General features: G+C 45.7%; 1 protein-coding gene across 2 annotated transcripts in view; it reads left to right on the top strand.

Moving 5' to 3' along the window:
* DUOX2 (dual oxidase 2) overlaps positions 1–20,972 on the top strand; it is a 70,686-nt gene extending 49,714 nt beyond the window's left edge. For both annotated transcript variants that reach the window (XM_060282514.2, XM_088656646.1), the window contains exons 19-34: positions 317–542; positions 1,399–1,492; positions 2,143–2,318; positions 3,155–3,224; positions 4,886–4,981; positions 9,181–9,359; positions 9,995–10,225; positions 11,756–11,855; positions 12,890–12,939; positions 13,047–13,174; positions 13,922–14,075; positions 15,107–15,339; positions 16,390–16,548; positions 17,705–17,860; positions 19,661–19,789; positions 20,473–20,972. In XM_060282514.2, the coding sequence (XP_060138497.2) occupies positions 317–542; positions 1,399–1,492; positions 2,143–2,318; positions 3,155–3,224; positions 4,886–4,981; positions 9,181–9,359; positions 9,995–10,225; positions 11,756–11,855; positions 12,890–12,939; positions 13,047–13,174; positions 13,922–14,075; positions 15,107–15,339; positions 16,390–16,548; positions 17,705–17,860; positions 19,661–19,789; positions 20,473–20,595 (2,304 nt within the window). In that variant the 3' untranslated portion in view covers positions 20,596–20,972. The remainder of the gene's footprint in view (positions 1–316; positions 543–1,398; positions 1,493–2,142; positions 2,319–3,154; positions 3,225–4,885; positions 4,982–9,180; positions 9,360–9,994; positions 10,226–11,755; positions 11,856–12,889; positions 12,940–13,046; positions 13,175–13,921; positions 14,076–15,106; positions 15,340–16,389; positions 16,549–17,704; positions 17,861–19,660; positions 19,790–20,472) is intronic.
* Positions 20,973–25,973: the final 5,001 nt, after the last annotated feature.

Below are 25,973 nucleotides of genomic sequence, written 5' to 3'. Positions count from 1 at the left end.
CTGGTGCGGCGGCCATTTTGGAACAGGGCAGAGCAGCATCAAAAGTCGCTTCTGAGCATGCTCTGCCCAGTTCCAAAATGGCGACAGCGCTACTTCCGGTCTGCTACTTCCGGTCCAGTCCCTTATTTCTCAGGCCGGAACTTGGCAGGTATGCCATGGGGTCACGAAGAGTCGGACACGACTAAACGACTAAACAGCAACAACAATATTTGCAGAGCAGAGAGAAAGGGGCCCTGAGTTTTTGCAGCTCTGTTATTCCTGGGAAGCCTGTGAAGTCTTCTTCCAGGAACCTCACCATGTGTCTTGTCCTTTTCAGGTTCTAGACATCGACAGATTAGACGCTGGGGAGCTCAGCTTGGAAACTTCTCAGAAAGCCAAGGAAGCGTTGAAGTGTGAGCTGAGCAGGACAGAGTTTGCAGATGCATTGGGGCTCAAGCCCCAGTCTGTGTTTGTGGACTCCATGTTCTCACTCGCTGACAAAGACGGCAATGGATATCTCTCATTCCGGGAGTTCCTAGACATCTTGGTGGTCTTTATGAAAGGTGAAATGGGGTATCAGCTAAAAAGACTGGGAGGGAATGGAGCCTAACCAGGGCATTCAGAATTCTATGCGGGAAAACATTCCAGGTGTTTATCATGTGTACGTCAAGGAACATCTCTAGTAGGAGAGACCAGCAGCCAGATGGTCAATGGGGAATCATGTTGGTTCAGCAGGAAGTGAGTCCTGCTCAGCCAACGTGAGAAGCTACTGATCAGGATAATTATGGGAAGGCCAGTCCCAATAAAGGTGGGAGAGAAATTTGATTCAGTTCACATTTAACAACCAATTCCAAACAGTATGCCAACCAAAACATAGCCGTTTCTTCAAAAATTCACACCTACCCAAATTTTGCAATTTGGTCCTCCAACCAAATAATGTGTGGAAAAACCAACAGGGCAAAAGTGTGCCTAGAAATGCATATTTTAGTGAAAATAACATACAAAAATGCATTGTATCAGAGGAAATGGCTTTCTAGGAATGTATACATTAAGTGAAATTGCATTTCAAAATTGTATTCTGCACTAAAGTGCAGGTAGATTTTTATGAGGATTTTAAATAAAATTGCCAGCTGATGTTCGGATGTGAAGAACCGAATCTAAAGAGTGAAGAAAACAAGGGAAACCGAGAGATCTGCCTCATCGTCATGTGTCAGGCTGCAACAATAGTCTCTCCCACCTCCTCTCACCCACCGGTTTCCCGGAACACAAATCCCACCCCTTCAGTTATCAGTTCCTCTGAAGTTATTGTGGGGCTAGAGGATTGGGCTCTCATAAAAATTCCTTATCAAACGGGCTTTATGATAAGCATTTTTATGGTAAGTATTTTTGATGTTACTCATCTTATTCTGCCTCCACCAGGATCTCCCCAAGAAAAGTCAAAACTGATGTTCACCATGTACGATATAGATGGAAATGGCTTTCTTTCAAAGGAAGAATTCTTCAGGATGTTGAGGTATTGTCTAGTGCCGGGGACAGGAGTCTTTTTCAGCCGGAGGGCCACATTTTCTTCTCCCAAGGGCCGCATATCAGTGGTGGGCAGGGCCAGAGCAAACAGGTCAAGAAATGTAAACAGTAACTTTGTACAGCAGGCCAGTTTCTCTCTACCCTCCATCCAGCCGAGCAAAATGTGTTATCCAAGTGAAAGGACACATTCCTTCCAGGCAAAAGCCCTACAGGGTAAGGAACAAGGCCAGTGACAGAGAGTGGATTCTCCAGCCCCAGTGTTGAAATTGAAATTCACAGGAGGCAACAGTTTATCCCTAGTGGATTCTGATATTCTTTTTAAAAAAAATTAATCAATGCTCAGTACACATATGACATCTAGTATCATAAACTCTCAGCTGAGAACAGAATGCATAATGTAAGGAAAAATGAAGCTGGTAGAGGTTACGTTGTTAATGACCAGAAATGCTTGGGAAGGACTTCTGACTGCAAGGGTCTTAGTGAAGACTCAGATGTTCTGAGCCCCTTTTCTGAACATAAATTTTACTCTGTACATTTCCCATGTACCCATGCCACTTTGCCACACGGCCCTTTGATTCATGGCAGCTTTTGTAACAGGCTCCTTGTTTGCTGACCGCGTTGTCTTCTCCTGCCCCTCAGGTCTTTCATTGAGATCTCCAACAACTGCCTCTCGCGAGATCAGACTGAGAAGGTCATAGAGTCCTTGTTCAAGGAGTCGGGGTTCGAAGACAAAGAGGAGCTCACCTGGGAAGATTTTAACTACATGCTGCGAGACCACGACCACGAGCTTCGCTTCACTCACCTCTGCGTTAAAGGTAATGGAAAAGGGAGAGCCCAGGCCCTAAGCTTGGGAGGGGGGGCATGGAAAGGCAAAATTAAGCCGTGGCAGCTGAGTTTGTTAGGTAAATTTGGAATTTCCAACCCTCACAACACTGGTTGAGCGTGATTGGACTTGAAAAGGAGAATCAGACTTCCTTCTACCTCAACGATGGGCAATCTTTTTGGCTCCCCATCTCTTCCTGAAGCCATCCTGTGGGCCAACTTTGACAGGTGGGCAGGATAAACCACCTTTCAATCCTATGGCATCAATCATAATGCCCTTGCGTGGGATTGCCAAGCACCCAACCGCCAGGTAGGTGGCTTATCTGCAGGGCTGTAGCTAGGGAGCGGTGAGGTGCCCCCCCGCCCAGCGCTGAAGGCAAGGGGCGGGGCGCAAAACTGGCTATAAAATATGTCCATAAATATGTCTATAAATAAAAATATTGATTAATGCCTCATAAGAAAAGGTTATAAATAGAGGGTGAATTGAATGGGGGAGGGGTTTGAAGGAGAGGTGGAAAGAAGAGCTAATTTGTCAGTGGCTGGGGGCACAATCTGGACAGTTCTGCCAGGGGTGTAAGATCACCTAGCTACGGCTCTGGCTGTCTGGCACTTGGGTTAAGCGTCTCTTTGCACCACTGATTTCCTGCTAGAAATGCCTCTGTGTATGTCTTCATCCATCTATATTTACAATGCCACTGTGAGATACAGACTATATGGACCTTTGGTCTGAGACGCAACCCTACGAAGTTAGTGAGCTCTTTCTCTTCCCCTTGTTCTGCAAAATGCTTCATATGAACAGACATGACTTTCCTTATTTTGTCTCTCGAAGGAATTCCTGACAGATTCAGGCAAAATGTGAACAATCGAGTCTCCTTCATCGACAAGGATAGAGGCAACAAGTAAGCTCTCTGCTCAGCCGCTGATTCTCTGTGAGCCGGGCTCATCTCAAGCGCCGCCCGGCACTCGCTCCACAGATACACAGCATCCATTTAAGGCACATTTCCCCCTCTAAAGTATCCCAGGGACTGTTACCACCACCCTCAACAAACTACAGCTACAAGGATTCTATTGGGGGGGGGGCGGCAGGGATGTGCCTTAAATGTGTTTTAAAAGTATTCCTCACTCTCCATTTTCCAGCTGAAATCCTTACCCTGCCAAAATAAATAAATAAATAATGCCTCTGCCACTTCCCCATGGTTTTTAAATGGTTGCTATGTAAGGTGTTTAAATTGGTTTGGAGGAGGAACGAAAGGTTGTGAAGATGAACTTGTCTCTGCATATTTACGGTAGTGCGGAGGTTCTTTAAGGTTAAGGTTCTTTCAACGGCACTGAGTGAATTTCCACTGTGTGTTTCCTGGAGAGAGGAGAGGGTGCCGAGGCCGTTATGCCCTCTGGGCTATTACTGTGCCAAAGAAATGTCTAACTGCAACCTGCTCATTCCTTTGAACAGTGTGCCCCACCCCCAGTATTATTGCATGGACTATGATGCAGCAGTTAACCTGAGATCTTTGTTTCCAAAGAGTAAACGACGCTAAGCCTAAGGGCACTTCCAGACACAATGCCAATGAAAGTGCTGGGTACATAAGTTGCTCCTTTAAAAGGGTATCCCCCGGCATGTGATGTTACTGTGGTGCTAGCAGCAGCCAGCCCAGACTACCAGTCACGTAGAAAAAACAACCTGATCCATAAGTCATGCATGCAAAATGACTCAGCTCCACTTGCTAGCATCTCCTTGCTGAAACCCTGGAGAGCTGCTGCCGGTCAGCGTCGAACCAACATGGTCTGGCTTGGTATAAGGCAGCCGTCCTATGTCTCTATATTTATTTTATTATATTTATACATAAAATTGCATGCTGAGGAATCAAGAAAAAAATATTCTCAAGAGTGGTGTACATAAAATCAAAGAGGGAAAAAAGGCATAAAACTCACTCACATGACAGGGTAAATGAAATCATTTTAAGACAGCATATAAAACAAAACACAGACGACCCCTGCCTAATAAATGATTCCCCAGTATAAGTGCTGCTATGTTAAACACAACCTTATGGCTGTGAAACAGATGTCATAAGAAACATCCCCAGAAACACCCTAAGAGGAATGCCTGTTCTGTTTTGTATGCAGCATTTTCCGATTATCAAACCCTTTTGTACCCCCCAACTTGAAGATAGACTGAAGGATACCTTGCCAAGGCCCCAAAACCACCAAACAAAGTGAGGTTTGGCCGAAGGGGTCAGCCTCTTTCCCTTGGCCCTCGCCCCACCCCAGCTGTCCAAACATGTGCAGAAGCGACTTCCGGTGCCGGGCTGCCAGAAATTTCTGGGCACCAGAAATTGCTTCTGCGCATGCCCAGGCATGCGCGGAGGCGATTCCAGGCAGCACTTGGCAAGTGAACGAGCAGTGAGCGGGACATTTACGGGGTATTTTACAATCCGGGGTTGCAGCGAGAAACAGATTTAAATTCGGGGGTTTCCTGCCAAAAACGGGAGGGTTGGCAGCTATGGTTCCAAGTCGTGTAATAGATAAGACTGTTCTCTGAAAGGCTCTTATCTGCTTCCTTAAGCATCATCCTAAATCGGGAACAGCCCCTGATTCTGGAAGGAGTTGCGACCTCTGGGGGAATGCCAGGGCAAGACCTGCGGAGGAGGCCAGGAAAAAAGTAAGTGTCTGATTGTATTTGTTAATAGCCTTCCAACATGACATCTATTTAGACTTTATCATGGTGATCCCAAAACAGGCATTTTCTGCTACTGTAACATTATAGAACTCCCTTCCCTCTGCCATATGTGAAGCAGAAACCATCAGTTACATCAGATCTCATGTAGAGTCATATTTTTGTCCAGGGCCCTATTTTTGTTTCTCTCCACTTTCTGAATTCCTGCTTTCCATATGCCTTTGAACTGCTGTTTTATTCTGGATTTCTGTTTTAATAATATTGAGTTGTAGCCAAGGTGTACTCAAGAGTAGGCCCAAGGGCACAAATTGACCTAAATTGATCATATCCATCAATTTCAATGGGTCTAATCTGACTAGGAGTAGTATTGCATACAGCCCATTCATTTCAATAGATCTATTCCTTAGAATTTAAAAAAGTAAAGGTAAAGGACCCCTGACAGTTAAGTCCAGTTGTGAACGACTCTGGGGTTGCGGCACTCATCTCGCTTTACTGGCCGAGGGAGCTGAGGTTTGTCTGCAGTTTTTCTGGGTCATGTGGCCAGCGAAACCAGAGCAGCGCACTGAAACGCTGTTTACCTTCCCACTGTTTACCTTATCTACTTACACTTTGATGTGCTTTCGAACTGCTAGGTGGGCAGAAGCTGGGACCGAGCAATGGGAGCTCACCCTGTCCCAGGGATTCAAACCGCGGACCTTCCGACTGGCAAGCCCTACGCTCAGTGGTTTAGACCACAGCGCCACCCATGTCTTTAGAACTTAGTTGGGTTTATTTACTTATTTTATCAGCATTTCTATACCACCTGCTTGTTAAAAAAAAATCAAAGCAGTTTTTGCAAAAAGAGTAAAATTATCAGTGAAAACAGTTGAAAACAACTATTTAAAACATTTTTTATAAAAAAAAATCCATGATTAACTAAAAACCAGATTAAAACACATGTCATCATTCTCCATATCTGGATAAAAAGGTAAAGGGTAAAGGGGCCCCTGACCATCAGGTCCAGTTGTGTCCGACTCTGGGGTTGCGGCGCTCATCTCGCTCTATAGGCCGAGGGAGCCGGCGTTTGTCCGCAGACAGCTTCCGGGTCATGTGGCTAGCATGACAAAGCTGCTTCTGGTGAACCAGAGCAGTGCACGGAAACGCCGTTTACCTTCCTGCCGGAGCGGTACCTATTTATCTACTTGCACTTTGATGTGCTTTCGAACTGCTAGGTGGGCAGGAGCTGGGACCAAGCAACGGGAGCTCACCCCGTTGCGGGGATTTGAACCGCCGACCTTCTGATCAGCAAAATCTGGATATGCTTCCCTAAATAAAAATGTTTTTAGCAGGCATTGAAAAGAGTACAGTGAAGGTGCGTGCCTGATCAAATGGGAATCTGTTGGGTCAAATGGGCACCTATAGGGTCAGGTGATCTCACAGCTTCAGCCCATTGTTTATTTTTGTTGTTGTTGTACACCGCTTATATACAGTATATATTTAATCATTAAGCAGTTTATAAAGGCTTGTGATTAATTAATTTTAAACGGTGCTACCCCGACAGCCAGTATAAAGTAATGGTTAGTGTTGGGCTAAGATTCAAATCTCCACCGAGCATGTTTTATAACCTTGAGTGATGGCACTTCCAGACTGTTGCTGCTTTTGAATGGGATCAATCACATACCGGCAAATTCAAGTCAGGCAGTGAGAAAAGCAGGTGGAAAATGCACCGGAAGATGTGGAATAACACTTGTTTGGTGCAGCATCCCATCAACCCCCCTTGCAAACAAATTGGGACGAAGGCTCAACAAATAGCCACCATTTCCTAACCTTTCCCTCAACCCTTTTGCAGACAAACAGGTCACACAGAAGCTGGTTGCTGTCCTTTCCTCATAACAAGTAGGGGAGAAATTGAATTGTTAAAGAAGAGAAGAGAGAGAACCATGTTTACTGCTCTCAGCTCCTTGGGGGGAATTAGAACGCAATGCAGCAGCACCATTCTTAAAGGCGGATAGGCATCCTTCCATGCCAAGTTTCTGCTTTGTCTGAGGTTTGGCAAGGGATGCTCACTGAAGCGCCAAAGTTGCCATTGGCATATATCCATTTTGCATGCCATTCCAGATGCCCCAAAGGTAAGATTAGGACTGCAGCCCTGTACACATTTACCTGAAAGTGAACCCCATTGAACTCCATTGGCCTTATTTCTGAGTAGACATAGGCTTCTTCTATAGCAGGGGTGGCCAACTCCCAAGAGACTGCGATCTACTCACAGAGTTAAAAACTGGCAGTGATCTACCCCCTTTTGGGGGGTTCAGGTAAAAGTTGTTGAGCTTTTTTTTAGGAAGGAGGAAGGCCCATTTTGGGGTAGTTGGATCAAAGTTGTTGAGTTTTTTTCAGGGAGGAGGTAAAATGTTGAGCTTCTTTAAGGGGAGCCACAGTTGTTCAGCTTCTTTGCAGGGAGCCAATGATCTACCAGTGATTTACCGCAGACGTCCAGTGATCTACCAGTAGATCATGATCTGCCTGTTGGACATGCCTGTTCTATAGGACCTTATGATGCACTTTTATGTTTTTATACGTGGAAAAGGAAACTTTTAAAACATACATGCAGATGGCATAATTTCTTCTGAAGCTGCTACTTCATTCTGCTGTAGTACAAAAGGGAAATAAAAGAGTCCCTGGGGCAGGGATGGGGGGTGGCAGATGTAAACATTCAGATAGCATCAGAGCTGATTGCATTTTATGATTTTTCTCTGGAATGCCCAGCCTTTGTGTGCCTATAGCATCATCATATTTCCATATTCCTGTAAATGTCTCCCACCTTATCACCCCTGCCTGTGATGCAGCACTTTGATGAGAACTGTTGTCCATTTCTGACAGACTCTCCCTTAAGCAAACACATAATGTTCATTTTATACGCTGCTGAGTTTTGTTGATATCAATGGCTTGTTTGCCTTGTGGTCAGCTTTTAGGCCACAGAGCAAAATAAATCCCTGGAAGGTATCCAGATATATCATTGTCTCACCTGTGACAAAGCCTTGGCACTAACCTCAGAGAAAGTAGTTAATGGACTTCATATTGTTGTGGTCTGAGGGCCAATATATCAATATGTGATGCATCAATCTGAGGTGGCAACACGGGCCCTTTTGGTGGTGCTTTGGCATCTTGCTGTGTTCCTAACACAACAAAGTCTTGTGACTCACCCTGCCATGACCAAAATTTCTTTATACCACGTTTCTCCAAAAAAATAAAATAAACCATACCCCGAAAATAAGCCATGCCTCAAAAATAAGCCATAGTGATAGGCAGTTTGGTTAAACTGTACCATACTTAATAATAATAATAATAATAATAATAATAATAATAATAATAATAATAAAGACATCCCCTGAAAATAAGCCACTGTGTTTTGTTTTGTTTTGTTTTGAGGAAAAATAACGGTATATTTCAGCTGTGATCAAGAACTGTTTCTGCAATGTAATTGAGTTGGCAAATAAACATTTAATAATGGGGCGTAATCAGTTTCTGGATTTGCTCCATCTTGCAAACATCTTACACTGGGATTTCTGCACAGTACATTATTCTGGCACTACAGTCAAATGCACTGGCAACTAATTAGCATAGATTTTATTGCTGAGGAATGCTGTGTGCATGACTAGCTGTTCTGGGATTCCTAGTTAGGTTAGGTTGTCCTGATATCTTAAATCAGTGCCTTCTAAACAACACATTAGTAAAAAAATATGTTCAGTTCCTCAGAAGGAGGTTTACATTTTCTTATGATATATTCTGAAGGTGTATTAAAGTAAGGCAATTAATTTTTACTGAGGTCAGTGGTCCATGTATGTCAATAATGTTGGCTGTACATAAAACCATCATCTGCTCTGTAGATCTTCTTTCAGCTTTTGGTTATATACATAAACTTCATAATCTTTGACAAGGTCCAAGATACTTTAAGAACAAACTTAATGCCCGTGAATATATCAGCTTGCTTTGTTCTTTCTCCGAGGACCGACTTTGTGTCTTCCTGGCCATCTCAGGTGTGATGGTGAGCCAAATGAGATGGTTTTTCTAATGTTGGTGGTCAAAGATGATGGGTGTTGTGCCCCAACATCTGGGGGGCACTGGCAGGATGGGTGGGGCTCTCCTAGTCAATTCATATCTTGGCAGCCTTGCAAATCCTCATATGGACCTTCATTCCTTTGTTACAGGCTGTCCTTTCCCCAGCCATATCTCTACACGGAGGCGCGGAGGGAGAAGTACCAGAGGAGCAAAGTTCACCAGAAAGTCCAGCAGTTCAAGCGCTTCATTGAGAATTACCGTCGCCACATCATCTGCGTGGTGATATTCTCAGCCATCACAGCTGGGGTCTTTGTGGAGAGGGCATACTGTGAGTTACCAGCCTATTTAGCTCCGCCAAGCCAACTGCTGCGCCCAGGACCTAGCGTGGCCAGCCAGGGCCGGAACTCCACCTCCTCATTCATTGAGGAAGGAGAAGTGTCTGTCTCCAGAGGAGGCAGTGAGTGGCAGCCCCAGCTAACAATGCCACCACGTACGTATCTGCTTGCAGCACAAACTAACGCCAGACTCAAAACAAAAAACAAAAAAACAAGACCCAAAACTGCTGCAAGTAGAGCTCATTAACTGCTAACGAGGGAAGTTTGTTGCTCAACTTCCTGGTCCTGCTTTTTAGTGGCTGCTTTAGAGACCCAGACCTATAGGGTCACAACTTTAGTTGCAGTGCTGTTGCTGTAAAATGAAGCAGAATAGCTCCAATATAACCCATACCCCACCCCACTGAGCACACAGTAAAAAGCAGGAGGGAAGTTCTTTCAGGGTGCGAGTATATATAGTAACAAAACATATTATTTAGAATGGCTTTGCATTGCATTGCTCTTTCCTGGCAGGTAGTAAAGGGCTTGTAAGGCATGCCAGCATGTTTATAACCCGAGCCTGCTGAGAGGGGAGAATGGGAGCATGTAAGGTCATCGTTCCTGCAGCAAACCATTTCTTCCCTGTCTCTAGATTATGGATTTGCATCGCCACCCACAGGAATTGCAGATACCACCTTTGTGGGCATCCTCATCTCTCGGGGAGCGGGAGCCAGCATCTCCTTCATGTACTCATTCATCCTGCTCACCATGTGTCGAAACCTCATCACTTTTCTGCGGGAGACTTTTTTCAATCGCTACATCCCTTTTGATTCTGCCGTGGACTTCCACCGTTGGATTGCAACCGGAGCCCTGATCTTTTCAGGTAGATTCTGAGAGGTCCTGCACCATACCTGCCAAGTTCCTCTGGGAGAAATAAGGGATCGGACCGAAAGTAGCAGACCGGAAGTAGCGCTGCCGCCATTTTGGAACTGGGCAGAGCTGCATCAAAAGTCATTTCTGAGCATGCTCCGCCCAGTTCCAAAATGGCCGCCGCGCCAGAGTAAACCGGGAAAAAACAAAAAAATCTGTTTTTTCAGCTGGGAACAGCTGGAAAAACGGGGGTTTCCCGGGGAATACGGGAGACTTGGCAGCTATGTCCTGCACACATGCACAACTGCCTATGCACATATTGCTTGGGTTGGCAAGGCACCTCATAAAATAAAATTTTCAGGAAAAATAAATCATAACGATTAAATAATGATACGAGGAAAGTGCACAGTAAACTTTATCCACGTAAGAGCAAAATGCTGCAACAAAAAAATACAACAAAAAGTACAAGAGCTAAGATCACCCTCAAATACAGGAGCTGAAGACCACCAGCCGAAACACATAGACTGACAAACGACACCTTAAAAGACCTAAGAGAAGTCCACTTACCTCCTTTGGTGGGTGTCTTTGCAGCCAGGCCTCAAGCCCCCATGGTGATCTGGCCAGGGGGCAGAGACTGGCGCCCTGCTTGCTGGTGCTTGGCCACACCGATGCAGCTGGGTGGGGCTGCACTCGGGGAGCGGGTTCAGCTGGGCAGTTCGGCGGGGGATTTAAAGCACAATGCGGCGGGGAATCGCCCTCTCTTGCCCCTCGCCGGATCACTGCGGGTCATGGGGCCTTGGCACACAACAGAAAAGTATTTGCTGAGTACCAAAAGGAGAGCAATGTAGGTGAGAAGTGAGGAACCTGAGAAGCTGCTTTGTAGTAAGTCAGTGTTGTCTACTCTGACTGGCAGCAGCTCTCTCATGATTAACGCTGTTTTGTAACAACAAAACAAATGCTTGCTTGGTAAGTGGGACTTTCCCTACATTTCATTTCTGCTACAGCCCCTTCCACCTGCCAGAAAAGCCACTCCTGAGGTTTGTGGGTTCCAAACCAATTTGTTAATTTCCATTTCTTCAGTTTCTCGTTTTTCCCGTCTAAAATTCACTTTTTCACATTTCCACAGCCATCTGCCATTTTTTCAAAAAATAAAAAATCCTGAAAATTCTTCATTTATCTCGCCTAGTTTTATTTATTTCTCCTAATGAACACATCTTGCATGCAGTTTTGATTAATGCACACATTTTTGCAAGGAACTTGTATTAATAGAATGCATTTTATGTTGTTTTCACGGTTATTTTTTTATGCATGTTTTCCCCTAATATAGTCATTTAATTTATATATATTGTTTGGAGGGAAAACTGCACAATGAAATTCAGAGAAGTGCAACTTTCAAAGAGTTAGCTGTGTTTCAGTTCAAGGACTGTGAATTTGCTTTTTTTTTAAAGAAAAGAAAAGAATGCAAACAGCCTGGAACAGATTTGAAATTGCTTTTATAATTGTTGCTGTGGATGCATTCTCTCACTACTTTTGCACCCTGCAGTTCTGCATACCCTGGGCCATATTGTGAATGTCTACATCTTCTCAGTCACCCCTCTCAGCGTCCTATCCTGCCTCTTCTCCAGCACCTTTACAAATGATGGGTAAGTTGGGAGTGCCTTCTCCCCCTTCATACATAATAGCTGAAGAAGAGCTGGGCAACCCAGATGGCTGGAGAAAGAACGGAATACATGATCTTTGAGCATTTGTGCAATTAGAGCTTTTTCTTACCATGGGAAGGCCCAAGACTTATTTGGTGGATTTTGACATATCAAATCAGTCTTGTGAATACTCCAAAAGTCCTGTCCAGGCAATGTTCTGAAAAGGTGCATTGAAACCAGCTGCATTGAATCGCAGTCTGCACATACCCTGTTTTCACAAGATGGCTTCAACTTGGGCCCAAAGGAGAGGTCAAGATTCCCTGCTTTAAAATAGCAATAATGATGACTCATACATGACTTCTGTAAAGATCAGTGAGTTGCGGAGGTATTCACCCTTTCCTCTCTGTACTATCCCCCCAGTCTGTATCACTGTGCCTCCAAAACTTTTATTTCACTCCCACCCCTGTATAGTAGGCAATGACTTTGGGGGGAAAACCGCACAGGGCAAAGGCAAGGGTTCACCTTCTCTCTTGCAGTTCCCCTCTTTTCAGTGCCCTCGCGTGGAGCTGCTTATTTCCAAAAACAACAACTAAAATAAATAAAGGTGGCACTGTGGTTAAACCACTGAGCCTAGGGCTTGCTGATCAGAAGGTCGGCGGTTCGAATCCCTGTGACGGGGTGAGCTCCTGCCAACCTAGCAGTTCGAAAGCATGTCAAAATGCAAGTAGATAAATAGGAACCGCTACAGCAGGAATGTAAACAGCGTTTCCATGTGCTGCTCTGGTTTGCCAGAAGCGGCTTTGTCATGCTGGCCACATGACCTGGAAGCTATACGTCGGCTCCCTCGGCCAATAATGCGAGATGAGCGCGCAACCCCAGAGTCGGTCACGACTGGACCTAATGGTCAGAGGTCCCTTTACCTTTACCTTAATTGTAAATAGCACTTTCACACTAATAGGAGTCGCTTCGTTGTTCCAGTCTATGTTGCTTGTGCTTATCAAGGCTTTACATTGTGCCATGATTTCTTTTCTTTCCAGGTCACAGTTTCCTCGCAAATATTACTGGTGGTTTTTTGAGACTGTCCCAGGTAAGGGCAGGTGGAGGTGTGGGCGGGCTGCAGCAGCAGGACCACACATGGTGGCCGTCTATTTTGACACGAGTCCCTCTTCCCCCCCCCCTTTCTCTCTCTCACAGGCATGACTGGGGTGCTGCTTCTAGTTGTCCTCGCCATTATGTATGTCTTTGCAACTCACTATTTCCGGCGAATCAGCTTCCAGGGGTTCTGGATCACTCACCATCTCTATGTGGTCCTCTATATCCTGGTAATTCACTCTGGAGCCCTGCCTCTGTCCTAGTGCAATTGTAACAAAAGGCACACCCACACACCATCCATTTAAAGCACGCACAAAGCTGCAGTTCCCAGCACCCTTAATGAACTTACAGTTCCCAGGATTCTTTGGAGGAAACGGTGTGCTTTAAATGCATTGTGTGGATGTGACCAAGTGCAAACAATACACAATGTGTCAGGATTTGGGGGAGATTAGCATTTGCAGTTTCTGCAATGAGGAAGCCCACATTCTCCATCCTGAAGGAGCGTCTCCACCCCCATCGTTCTGCCCGGACACTGAGGTCCAGCGCCGAGGGCCTTCTGGCGGTTCCCTCCCTGCGAGAAGCAAAGCTACAGGGAACCATTTCTCATTTAGAAAATACCTAAAGGCAGCCCTGTTTAGGGAAGTTTTAATCTGTGATTTGATGTATTTTAATGTTTGTTGGAAGCCGCCCAGAGTGGCAAGGGAAGCCCCGCCAGATGGGCGGGGTATAAATAATAAATAAATTATTATTATTATTATTATTATCCTGCTGTGCTGGATGGATCAATGTTCTGGCTCGGCATGAGGCAAGTTTGGATGTTCATGGAGGCTTCTGGGTAGAAATACATAGCTCTTTGCTTGTGCGAGATCCTTTGGTGCTCTGCCTGCCCACTTGAGAGCACCGTTGTGGAAGAAGAGGTTTTTCTTTTCCGCTCAATGCAATATAACTGAAGTGTTGGGTTACGATGTGTCCTCCAGGTTATCATCCACGGCAGCTACGCTCTGATCCAGCAGCCCCGCTTCCACATTTATTTCATTGTCCCAGCCCTTATCTATGGGGCAGACAAACTCATCAGCCTGAGCAGGAAGAAGGTGGAAATTGCTGTTGTGAAGGCTGAACTTCTCCCATCAGGTACAACTTAGAAGTCTTCTGGTGGTGGCCCCCTCTCTCTCTAAAATACGGCAGGAGGAACTTCCTATCCTTGATGTATCACTAGTAACATCTAAGACAAGTGAGGAACAATTTCCAGCCCAGGGACCACATTCCAGGCAACCTCCCAAGAGTCACAGGCCAGTGGTGGGTGGGGCCAGATGCAGAAGTGGGTGGAGCAAGGAATGTAAAGTAGGGTGTGTTCTTCCACAGACCCCTCACAGTCCTTCATCTGGACAAGCAAGAAGCCCTGTCAGAATTCACGGACACATTCCAGCCAGGCAGAAACACTCCTGATTTGAAGCAGGGCCAATGAGGGGGTGTGGCCTGGAGAGAGGCGTGGCCTGGAGGAACCTCTGAGGGCTAGAGAGCTCCATTTGGCCATGGGACCTGAGGTTCCCCACCCCTGATCTAAAATGACCCTCCCCTCCCTCTTTGGCTGCCATATTTGTCAGTGGCAGGAGCTGTTCTTCAAGGCAGCAGGGCTTTCTCAGGCATAGCTGCCAAGTTCGGGCCTGAGAAATAAGGGACTGGACCGGAAGTAGCAAACCGGAAGTAGCGCTGCCGCCATTTTGGAACTGGGCAAAGCAGCATCAAAAGTCGCTTCTGAGCATGCTCCGCCCAGTTCCAAAATGGCTGCCGCGCCAGAATAAACCGGGGGAAAACAAAAAAATCCGTTTTTTCGGCTGGGGACAGCTGGAAAAACAGGGGTTTCCCGGGGGATACGGGAGACTTGGCAGCTATGTTCTCAGGGGAGGGACAGGGAGGAAGGAAATGCTCCTTCTGGACAGGAACAACTCTGACAGCAGGAGCAGCTTAGGGCTCTTACTGGGCCCAGACAGGGGCAGCTCAGCCTGCTTAGCTGGGATTCGAGTGGACGGTATTGGGACTGGATATCTTTAGCTGAGATTCCTGATGACTAGATGACCCTTGGAGTCGCTTCCAATTCTGTGATTCTATGACTTGTGCCTTAATGGCAAACATGCTCAGGCCTCTCCTTTTTCTTGGCTCAGGAGTCACTCGCCTCCAGTTCCAGAGGCCCCAGGACTTTGACTACAGGTCTGGGCAATGGGTGCGGATTGCCTGCTTATCTCTGGGGACCACTGAGTACCACCCCTTCACACTGACCTCTGCCCCCCATGAGGACACATTGAGCCTGCACATTCGAGCAGCTGGGCCTTGGACAACTCGGCTGCGGGAGCTTTACTCCCCGGAAAGCGTAGCAGAAATTGGCAAATATCCCAAGGTAAGGCTATAACGTCTTGTTCTCTCCACCTCACCCACCCTGGCGTAGATTTATAGCCCCGCGGTACAGTCATGTCTTCAATAGGTACTTAAAAGCACTTGTGCTTTCTGGTTCCAACCACGGAATTGCTTCCTCTGCTGCCAGTTCAGAAAACAAAGCAGGGAAGAGGAATCTGTGGCCCACCAGATGTTGCTAGACTACAGCTCCCATCATCCCTGACCATTGGCCATCATGGCTGGGGCTGATGGGAGCTGGAGTTCAGCGACACCTGGAGAGCCACAGGTTCCCCATTCCTGGCAAAAAGCCATCCCTCCAATGTTGATGTTTAGTCGTTTAGTTCTGTTCGACTCTTTGTGACCCCATGGACCATAGCACGCCAGGCACTCCTGTCTTCCACTGCCTCCCGCAGTTTGGTCAAACTCATGTTCGTAGCTTCGAGAACACTTTCCAACCATCTCATCCTCTGTCATCCCCTTCTCCTTGTGCCCTCCATCTTTCCCAACATCCAGGGAGTCTTCTCTTCTTATGAGGTGGCCAAAGTATTGGAGCCTCAGCTTCAGGATCTGTCTTTCCAGTGAGCACTCAGGGCTGATTTCCTTCAGAATGGATAGGTTTGATCTTCTTGCAGTCCATCTTCTTGCAGTCCAGCACCCCTCCAGTACCTACCCAAAACTATTAGTTGTAGGCAGAAGTTGGCTCTTGCTAACTAGACTCAGTGGGAGTCATCCAAGCCGTGCTGGCTCTCAGGCTCCCTGAGTGGGTCCCCCTTCCTCATGTCTCATGAAATGTTTATTCCGTTCCCCTCTCCTTCTGCAGCCGCTGCCTTAAGAGACCAATCTGCACCTATGCTGTTTTTTCTCTCCTGACCATGCCACTCTTTGAATGCTAAGACAGGGCAGGGCAGCAGGCAGAGACACCAGGGAGGGAAAGGAAGTGATCCAGCGGGCACCCTTCTGGGGTGTGGGCTCAGCAGCGGCTCAGTGGTGCCAAGCTCTGGTGCCAGCCCTGGGAGCAAGTGAAGTTTTCTTTCCATCTCTCTCTTCCCTCCAGCTCTACCTGGACGGACCTTTTGGAGAGGGGCACCAGGAATGGAACAAGTTTGAAGTGTCTGTGCTGGTGGGAGGAGGCATCGGGGTGACGCCCTTTGCTTCCATCCTCAAAGATCTCGTCTTCAAGTCATCAGTTGGGTCCAGGATCTTGTGCAAGAAGGTGAGGTTGAAGGAATGGAGAAGTGGCTGGATTCTTGTCCTTGCTAGCCAGTGAGTCAGTGTTAAGGGGCTTGGTGTGGTTCTCAAAGCGTAAGATGTGTCTCCCATAGCAGTTAGCAGAAGAGATGTGAACTTTACTTTGAGTCCTCTTGCACCCTTTAAAAAATATATCTGGAGAACCTAATACAGAGTACATATGCTGCCGCCACCATCCTGTTCCTATGGAGGTTTTGTGGACTATATAAGTAACAGAAAATGAGCAATCATGTTTTTTTCATAGTTTCCCCTGACTTTACAGTCTCTCCTTTGCAAGCCTTAAACCAAACTCCCCCAAGCTGGTGCTGACCAAATATTGTAGGACCCCATTTCCCAGTAGCTCCAACCAGCATGACCAATGGTCAGAGATGATGGGAGTTGTAGTCCAGCAACATCTGGAGGGCACCACATTCGCTACCTCAGCCATAGAAGCTTCAGCATGCTTTCCCCTAACACAGGAATGCTTAATATTCCCACGTTGAAGAACGTGTGATGTATAATCACTTGGATTTGGACCTAGAAAACTGAAGGAGTTGCAACTCTACTGAGCTTAGCTTGGTATGCACAAGCAATCACTGGGCTCGGGTGAGAAGATCCAAAAGGATCACAGCAAAAGGATCACATTCAAACTACAAGAAAGAAGATTCCACCTAAACATTAGGATGAACTTCCTAACAGTAAGAGCTGTTTGACAGAGGAATTTGCTGCCAAGGAGTGTGGTGGAGTCTCCTTCTTTGGAGGTCTTTAAGCAGAGGCTTGACAGCGATATGTCAAGCCATATTTGATGGTGTTTCCTGATTGGCAGGGGGTTGGACTGGATGGCTCTTGTGGTCTCTTCCAACTCTATGATTTTAAGCGATGGTGAAATGATAATGGACGCAGAGGTCAAAGCATGAAGTTCTGACATGGCCCAGTGGGGTTTCCTGGTGCAATTTAGAAGACCAAGGGAGGTCAATGACAGGCCTCTAGATTCAGCCCATGGAGTTGATAGGATGAGAGGGGACCAGGTGAGTGGAGAGGTTTTGATGCAAGAGCTTGGAAGGGGAGCCCCTTCAGCAGATGCTGGTGTCGTTTCAGGGGATTTCTGATAACGGCCTTGCTCACTTTCTACTTGTTCCCAGATCTATTTCATTTGGGTGACGCGGACTCAGCGGCAGTTTGAGTGGATGGCCGACATCATCCGAGAGGTGGAGGAGAACGATCAGTGCGATCTGGTCTCTGTGCACATCTACATCACACAGCTGGCGGAGAAGTTTGACCTGCGCACCACCATGCTGGTGAGCCCCTACATGCAAAAACTGCAGAGCAGCCAGACACAAGGCCATATGTGCGGAAAACCTGAATGGATGTTTGTTTTGATTCCGCTTTAAATAGCAGGTTTTCACAGGGAAAGCTCGGGGCAAAATAGGAAAAAAATGCTTGGACACGGAGTGTTAAAGTGGGGATATCTGCCTGGAAGGAGCAAGGCAAAAGGTTAAGTCTGGATAAGCCCTAAGTTTTTTACATATGACGATAAAAGCAAAAGCACAACACCAGTGACCTTCCAGTTGCTCCTGCTGTTTCTTCTGCCACACGAGAGAAAAGGTGCTGCGCACGATTGACAAATACTAGAGCTGGTGTAGCATAGTGTATACGAGACTGGCGACAATTCAGGAAATCCCTGGTTTGAATTTCTCCTTTGGCATGAATGCTACTCAGCCTCAGTCCCCGCATTTGCAAGATAGGGAGCAGAATAATAAGAATGCCTACCTTAAAAGGCAGTTGTAATGCTTGCAATTGTGTGCAAAGTGCTTTGAACATGTGAAAGTGATATACTCTACAAGTGTTAAGTATTATTAATTAGTAGGTCCTTTTATGTATAAAATTCAATATTACTTTATTTATATTTAATAACTTTAGACTTATTAGCTGAGCTGTTCTGGCTGTTACCTTATTATTTTTCCCACCAACCCACATGCATTTTTTTAATAAAAAAAAATCATTAGTTTACGCATGAATTTATATACCACTTTTAACTTCCACATAGTTTCCCTCCCTGAAGCAGTTCACAAGGATAATAAAATATTGAGAAGAAAATAAATTTCAAACCCACAATTAACACTGAAAATAGCAGTGTCATAAGCCTCCGAACATGAAGAAGTATGGAAAGTGTGTCTAAACAAAACAGTTTTAACAATCTTTCTGAAAGTGGGAAAGGAGGGGATTAAAGAAGCCTTCCGGAAGATAAAGTTTCCAAACCTAGGTGCAGCCACCAAGAAGGCCCTGTCCTCCATTTCCACCAAGGACACGTGAGACATTGGTGGGATTGTGCAGCAGAGCCTTCCCAAAGCTCTTAACAGGCAGGCAGAGTTGTGCCAAAGCTGGTGGTCCTTCAGATATTCTAGACACAAATTGTATACAGTGGAACGACTCGACAACTGAATTTTTTGACTTACGAATGGGGCAAATGGCCGCACGCTTACGAATTTCTCGACATCTGAACGGAAACCACGGTGGTTTTAGATAGGGTTTTTTTGACTTACGAATTTTTAGATGGGGTTGCTTAGCCTTAGGAATTTTTCCGTTTCCAATGCATTCCTATGGGAAATCGCGTTTCCAATGGCGCTTTTCGACTTATGAATTTTTCGACCTACGAAGGTGCCTTCAGAACGGATTAAATTCATAAGTCGAGGCACCACTGTATTATATTAAGTTAGTACAGTGGTACCTCGACTTCCGAAGGCGATCCGTTCCGTGGCGCTCTTCGGAAGTTGAAACCTTCGGAAGTCGAAGTGTTCATTTTGCGCATGCATGCACAGAACACGCGCACGGTGAAAATACTTCCAGTTTAGCGGACCTTGGAAGTCGAAACCTTTGGAAGTTGAGGCATTCGGAAGTCGAGGTACCACTGTATACCCATAGATCTCCACATCACATTCCTTTCTACATGCCTGGATCAGAACATTGCTTGTTCTAACAGAACCTGCTTCTACGTTGAGGGATCTAGAACGACAAGGTGGTGATAATGGTGGCCGTGGACAGTGGGTTCCTTCCCCCGACACAAGCCAAACTCTGACCGTCACCGTCTCTCTTTCTAGTACATCTGCGAGCGGCACTTCCAGAAGGTCCTCAACCAGAGCTTGTTCACCGGCCTGCGCTCTGTCACCCACTTTGGGCGACCACCATTTGTCCCTTTCTTCTGCTCACTGCAAGAGGTCCATCCTGAGGTCAGTGCTGGCAATGGGCAGAGGGCTCCCGTGGGCAGTTGGGGGATTCAGTTTTGTGCACTGCATATTACAGGCTTCATGCAACTCTTATGCCAAGCGTGCTTGCTAAATGGAACACAGGAAGCTGCCACCTCCGAGCTCAGATGTTTGCTCACTGAGATGTTTTCCCCATCATCTGCTCCCTGAGATTATTTTAAATTGGAATTCTAGGGAATGAAACGGGGGCTTTTCTGCAAGCAAAGCAGGCCAGGAGCCATAGAGCTATAGCCCCTTCCTGAAAGGATGAGGAAGGCCACCACAACAAGCTTTCTAAGGAGTAATTAGCAGTGCTGCCTGTGACGCTTCATCGCTTAGCATCCCTCAGGTACAGGGGAGAGAATTTGATCCAGCCACTGGGTCAGATTCCTATCTCTCCTGCTGTTGGGACAAAAAGAGACTCTTACTGAGGAAGTGTTGGATTACATCAGGTTCTGCACTGACAATGTAACACAGAGGCGCCGGATAAAGATCTACCCAAACAGGAAGCCCTGGATGACAAGGGAGGTACAGGGGCTGCTAAAGGCAAGAAATGCTGCTTTTAGAAGTGGAAATAGTGTCTCTTTCCTTTCTCTCCTCTCTTCTGCTACTGCCCAATGTGTTGGGTAATACCTGGTGACCAAGTTCTTTTGGTTTGTCGTTTGCAGGTGAGGAAGATTGGCGTGTTCAGCTGTGGCCCTCCAGGCATGACCAAGAATGTGGAGAAAGCATGTCAGAAGATCAACAAGCGTGATCAAGCCTATTTTGTCCATCACTACGAGAACTTTTAGCTCTTTAGCAGACTCTGCTCTGCCCATCTCCCCAACCAGCAGTCTTCTTTCCAGTGTGCATTGTTGGACAGTAGTTTACATTGGATTCTTACTTTTAGCACCATAAGGACAGCCGTATTTTTTATCCCTGTGTAGAATTTTAATGCCTCTGATGCCTGCGAAGTTACTGCTGCATGGACTGGAAACATAGCTCTAGCACTCACTGCTTTGTGTGTAGATGGAAAGTGATGTGGCAGCCTATTCATGCAGCATTAGTGCAATTGTAAACCAGTGTGAAATTGGTTTAAGGGTCGAATTTATCTTAATGCTGCCAATGTTTTCAAGTGTACATAATTTTTACCCATATATTCAATAAACATTTTCCAATCTTCCCTAAAGCTATGTTCTTTTTGTTCTCTTATTCTATATGTTAAGTCTGCAAGCTGTGCATATTCCATCCGCTTAAGTTCCTATTTTTCTTTGGTTGGGACCTCACTTGTTTTCCATTTGGGGGCTTACAAAACACGGGCTGCAGTAGTGGCATACATAAATAACCTTTTATGATGGATGTTATAATGTACTACTGAATGGCTTAGTTTTTGTAAAATATGCAGGGATTTATGATATGCAAAATGAACCATGGAAAGAGAAGGGAAGTCATTGATATTTTAAGAATGTTTAAATGAGTACAGTATTCAAAATTGTAAAACAGAAAATTTAATAAAAATTATATATATAGGTTTAAGGGTCAAGGCTTCCTGCAAAGAACCCTAGATATTGTAACTTTTTCAGGGTGTTAGTTGACTCATTTAGGAAAACTCTTCACAGGGATGGGGAATCTGTGTTGTTGGACTCCAACTCCTATCAGCCCCAACAGTAACTGAAATGGTTACGTAGCTTTTACCCGCTTAGGTGTCTGAACATCACCTAACTGCTTTGTTAGGGCTTGAGTTTGTTCACCTTTGTCATGTTTAGCTGATGGCTTTCACCTTTAGAAGGAGACTTATGGTGGATAACTCAGTCAATAACTACTACAGAAACAGTTTAGCTCTGAGGACCAAATGCTGGAGTCTAACAGCCAGTGATGTAGTGCAGTAGGAGCTTGGGGGAGAACAACTTTGGTACAGTTCTTTCTTTTTTCTTTCTGCGGAAAGTTCAACGTCCATGATCAGGAGTAGTGTCTGCCAGTGTTGTAAAGTGGAGTGGTTATAACTAGAGGTGCATGAATCTGCCAGTTTTGGTTTTTCTTAATCCCCCCCCCCAAAGTCTTAAATTCAGTTCACATTTCTGCACCCTTCTGCAATTTTTTTAAAGTCCTCATGAAAATTTCTCCCATCACATTTTTGTCTGCAATTTTGCCTGATTATACATATTTCTGCAAGCAATTTGCCCTAATATACCGTACTGCATTTTTGTAACTTATTTTCACTAATATGACATTTCTATGCACACTTTCCCCTGATACAGCTTTTCATACCCACTTTTTGTTTGGAAAACTGCATCACAAAATTCAAGGAAGTGCAAATTTCGAAGGATAGCTGTATTTAGATTCACATATTGTTTAGGTAAGTGCTAATTACTTGGGTCCACATGAAAAGTCAAATGGAACCGAGTTTCTACCTCATCCCTAGTTAGATTATAGGGCATGCTGTATTCATTAACCAACCTGACAATAGCCTTTCCTATTAAAATACACAAACGTTCTTCACATTAAACAAATATTGGGGGGGGGGACACGGTTGTCCTACTTTCTGTTGGAGCCTCAACAGCATGTGATATGCCAGGCTGTGCACTCTACATAGTACCTCATGTTTGTAGCTCTATTTCCATCCTTCCTCCATTGAACTCAGGGTGCCACGCATTGGAATGACTGGGTACAGTTCCAATAAGCTTCCAGTGACTTTACAAAATAAACCCAACCTGAGTAAAATAAACCCAACCTGCACGGCTAGAGCTTCTTGCCATTCAGACAAGTGTGATGGGCAGAATATGGTCCTGAGAACACACCATCCCCCAAAGAGGACAACCAGCAGCATGTTCTGTACCTGACCCACAATTCCTCCTTAAAACTCAAGTTTGCATGCTCTTGAAACTCAAGTTTGCATGAGAGCTCGTGGACATAGCTTTGGGAGTCCAGATCCAGTCTTTGCAATGATTCTTCCATTGAGGAACCTCTGTGGCCCATCCTTTATTTCAATGAGCAGGAGCAATGCCAGGCAAGACTTGCTCCAAAATGCTGCTCTTCTCCGACTTGCCCTTAGCTGGCCTCTTCCTTGGCAAGGCCGTCTGCAGAGCTGTTCCCATTTATGGCTTCTTGCTGGGAGCAGCTGCTATCCCTGCCAGCTCATGGGACGGCTGTTGACTGGAATATGCCTCCTCTTGGGCTAAAGCCACATTCGTAAGCCCTGGGGCTCTCTGCTGCAAGGAAGGGTTATAATTTTCTAGACCAAAGGGCAGCTGGGCAAGTTCAGTCAGGATTCACTGCTTAATTCAGAGCAGCTCAGGGTTTTGCGACTATTTCCACAGAATTGAGCATCCTAATCCCCTCAAATCCATGGGGCTTAGATGGTTGAGGTGAGGGTGCTGGGTGCTTTTACCCATGTGGCTTAAAACATTTTGCCCTAATTGTTTTGTTCTCCAACTGGTTGGCCATGCAAGCAAAAAGCTCATGTTGTCAGACGCTTCCTCTGCATGGCAAATGCCTCTCTTCCACTCTCTCGGCATGTGGTTTCGGGGGGTCTGCAATCTGAGCTTAAAGGGCCGGCCCTGCCAATAAGGCAGAGTTGAAGCCACTGCCTCAGGTCGCATCCATACCATACTTTCAAAGCACATGTCTTCCCCTCAAGAATCCTGAGAACCAACCAAGGAGGAATGGCAAATCAAAGTAATGAATTATTGCAATTTGGCCAAGAAATATGAGGAAGTAAAGGGAATAAAGAAAGAAGATAGTGCGAAAAATTGGAAATCATTTATGGATTATATTAAGTGCCAGGCGGAAAAACCAAATCTATTACAGGATTGTTAAACGCTCAAATGATAACATGGCAGAGAGAGAGGAAAAAGAGAAGAGAAAGGAACAGGACATAAAAGGAAAGAAATAGGAAAATAGGATAGAAAGAATGTACAAAAAGTTGTAGAAGATCAGTAAAATAAATGGTATGTTGTTGGAAAAGAAACTAAAAGGTGCAGATACAGATAAGAAGGAAAATTGATAAGACAGTTTAGTGAAGGTTGAGAAGAAGGGGAAGGGGTGGGGGGACGGGGGGAAATTAATAAAATAAATTGGTAAGGATCTGATGTATTTTAAATGTTGACTAACTGAATGGACGTATATGTGTATTTCGTTGTTTTTTGTCTTTTTTGTTGTTGTTTTTTGTTTTTTACCTTATCTTTTTTTGTATATTTGTAGATTTTGTGTAATGATTTGCAATAACCAATAAAGTTTCTATTAAAAAAAAAAGAATCCTGGGAACTGTCATTTGCCCCTCACAGAGCTCCAGTTCCCAGCACACTTAACAAAGCTCCGGTTTCCTGGATTAAATGCATGGTGTGGGTGATGACTAAATCTGAGCAATTTGTGTTAGTATTTTTGGAAGAGGCATATGCAGATTCTGCCCTTTCTTCATCTGGAAAATGAGTCCACTGTGGATAGCTGCTCAATTTGTTCTGGTTTGCAAAGTGTTTTGAAGAGGTGGGTTATATAACACCTGAAACTTGTACAAGCTTTTCTTGTCAGGCACTAGGCAAGGGAATGGGCCCCTCGCTGGACATCACAATGACATCAGGGCACCTTTGGAAAGAAAACGTTTTTGGCTGCAGAGCAAAAGCTTTGGAAGCTCCTTTCAAAGAGCTATTTCATATGGCACCTGAAAGCAGCTTTGCAGGCAAAGGTTAGCAGTGCCTCCAAACATCCTTTCAGCTGAGCCAGATTTTTTTTTAACCTGCCCACACCTGGATGAAAAGGTTGGTAGAGGTGCAGAGACAGCTTGTAACTGTATTCAGTGTAACATAAGAATGACCCTTTGGCCTATTGTTGTGAGGTAATCTCAGTTTGTCTGATTAACACGAAAAACACCTTTATCAGTGTCACTGTAACCTTTATGACAACTCCCTTAATGAGAAAAGAACAGATTACTCACTTATTGACTTGTCTGTTAAAAAGGCTACGCTGGGCTACCCATGCTCCGCATTTCTGGTTTGTAGCCTAACAAAATTGGAAAATCTGTGTCAGTGAGCCACAGTGAGACACCCACAAATATGAGTTATCCCTCTCTCTATTTCTTCCTTCCTTCCCTCCCTCTTCCATCCTTGATAAAATACGGGGGGGGGCAGATAAGCCCCACATAGAAAGCCCATCAACATGGGGGGATGACTCTTTCAAATACGGTATTTACCAGTAATTGGGGGGGGGGGAGGCACCTAGGCCTCTAGGAGTTGGCTGCTATGCCTAGGAGTAGGACAATTCAAGAAAGCAGAATGATGCATATGCTATGGTAATATATCAATAGAGTCATAGAATTGTAGTCGGAAGGGACCACAAGGGTCATCTAGTCCAACCCCCTGCAATGCAGGAATTTTTTTCCTAAGGTGGGGCTTGAACCATGGTTGAAATATTATGCTGATATGCAGCAACGCCTCGGAGCCGTCGTGGCTGAGGCCGTGCCTTGCCTCGCCCTCGCCCGCCCTGCCACCCCCTCTCGCCTGCCCAACCCTCCCGTCCTCTCCAGCCAAGCAGGGTAGCCGCCAACGCTGCCAGCCGCAGAAGCACAAGGTGGCCGCTGCCGCCGCCGCCGCCACGATGTCATCAGGCCCGCTGGCCCTGTAGCCCCGCCCACATTCCCACTTCGTGGTCCCTCCCCTCCCGTGCCTTGGCCCCGCCCCTGAACGACCATGGCTTGCCCCCCCCCAGTTTTGATCCTGGCTACGCCCCTGGTTTCCGTGTGCTGCTCTGGTTCGCCAGAAGTGGCTTTGTCATGCTGGCCACATGACCTGGAAGCTGTATGCCGGCTCCCTTGGCCAATAATGCGAGATGAGCGCCGCAACCCGAGAGTCGGTCACGACTGGACCTAATGGTCAGGGGTCCCTTTACCTTTTACCAAGTGCTACTCTGATTTTCTCTCTCTTGCTTTTAACACTGGAAAGCTCCCTGGGACACTGACTTCAAAGGGTGGGATCTTTGCTACTCAGGATGAATGCTTTTTAAAAAATGAGAACAGCCATAATTTAGTAGGTAGAGCAGACTAACATTGATGAACACCCCTGATACCTTCGTATTCATCCCAATTTCTTCCCTTTCCTGATTTGATAGCTATGAGCTCTAAGATAGCTATGTAGCTTATTCTTTATATGTGTCTATTATTATTATTATTTATACCCCCTCCCATCTGGCGCCACTCTGG

Source organism: Zootoca vivipara, chromosome 13, assembly GCF_965207765.1.
Source record: "Zootoca vivipara chromosome 13, rZooViv2.hap1.1, whole genome shotgun sequence".
In the NCBI taxonomy this organism is placed as follows: Eukaryota; Metazoa; Chordata; class Lepidosauria; order Squamata; family Lacertidae; genus Zootoca; species Zootoca vivipara.
Note: the sequence above shows the minus strand (reverse complement) of the source record. Positions and strands in the feature narration are given on the sequence as shown.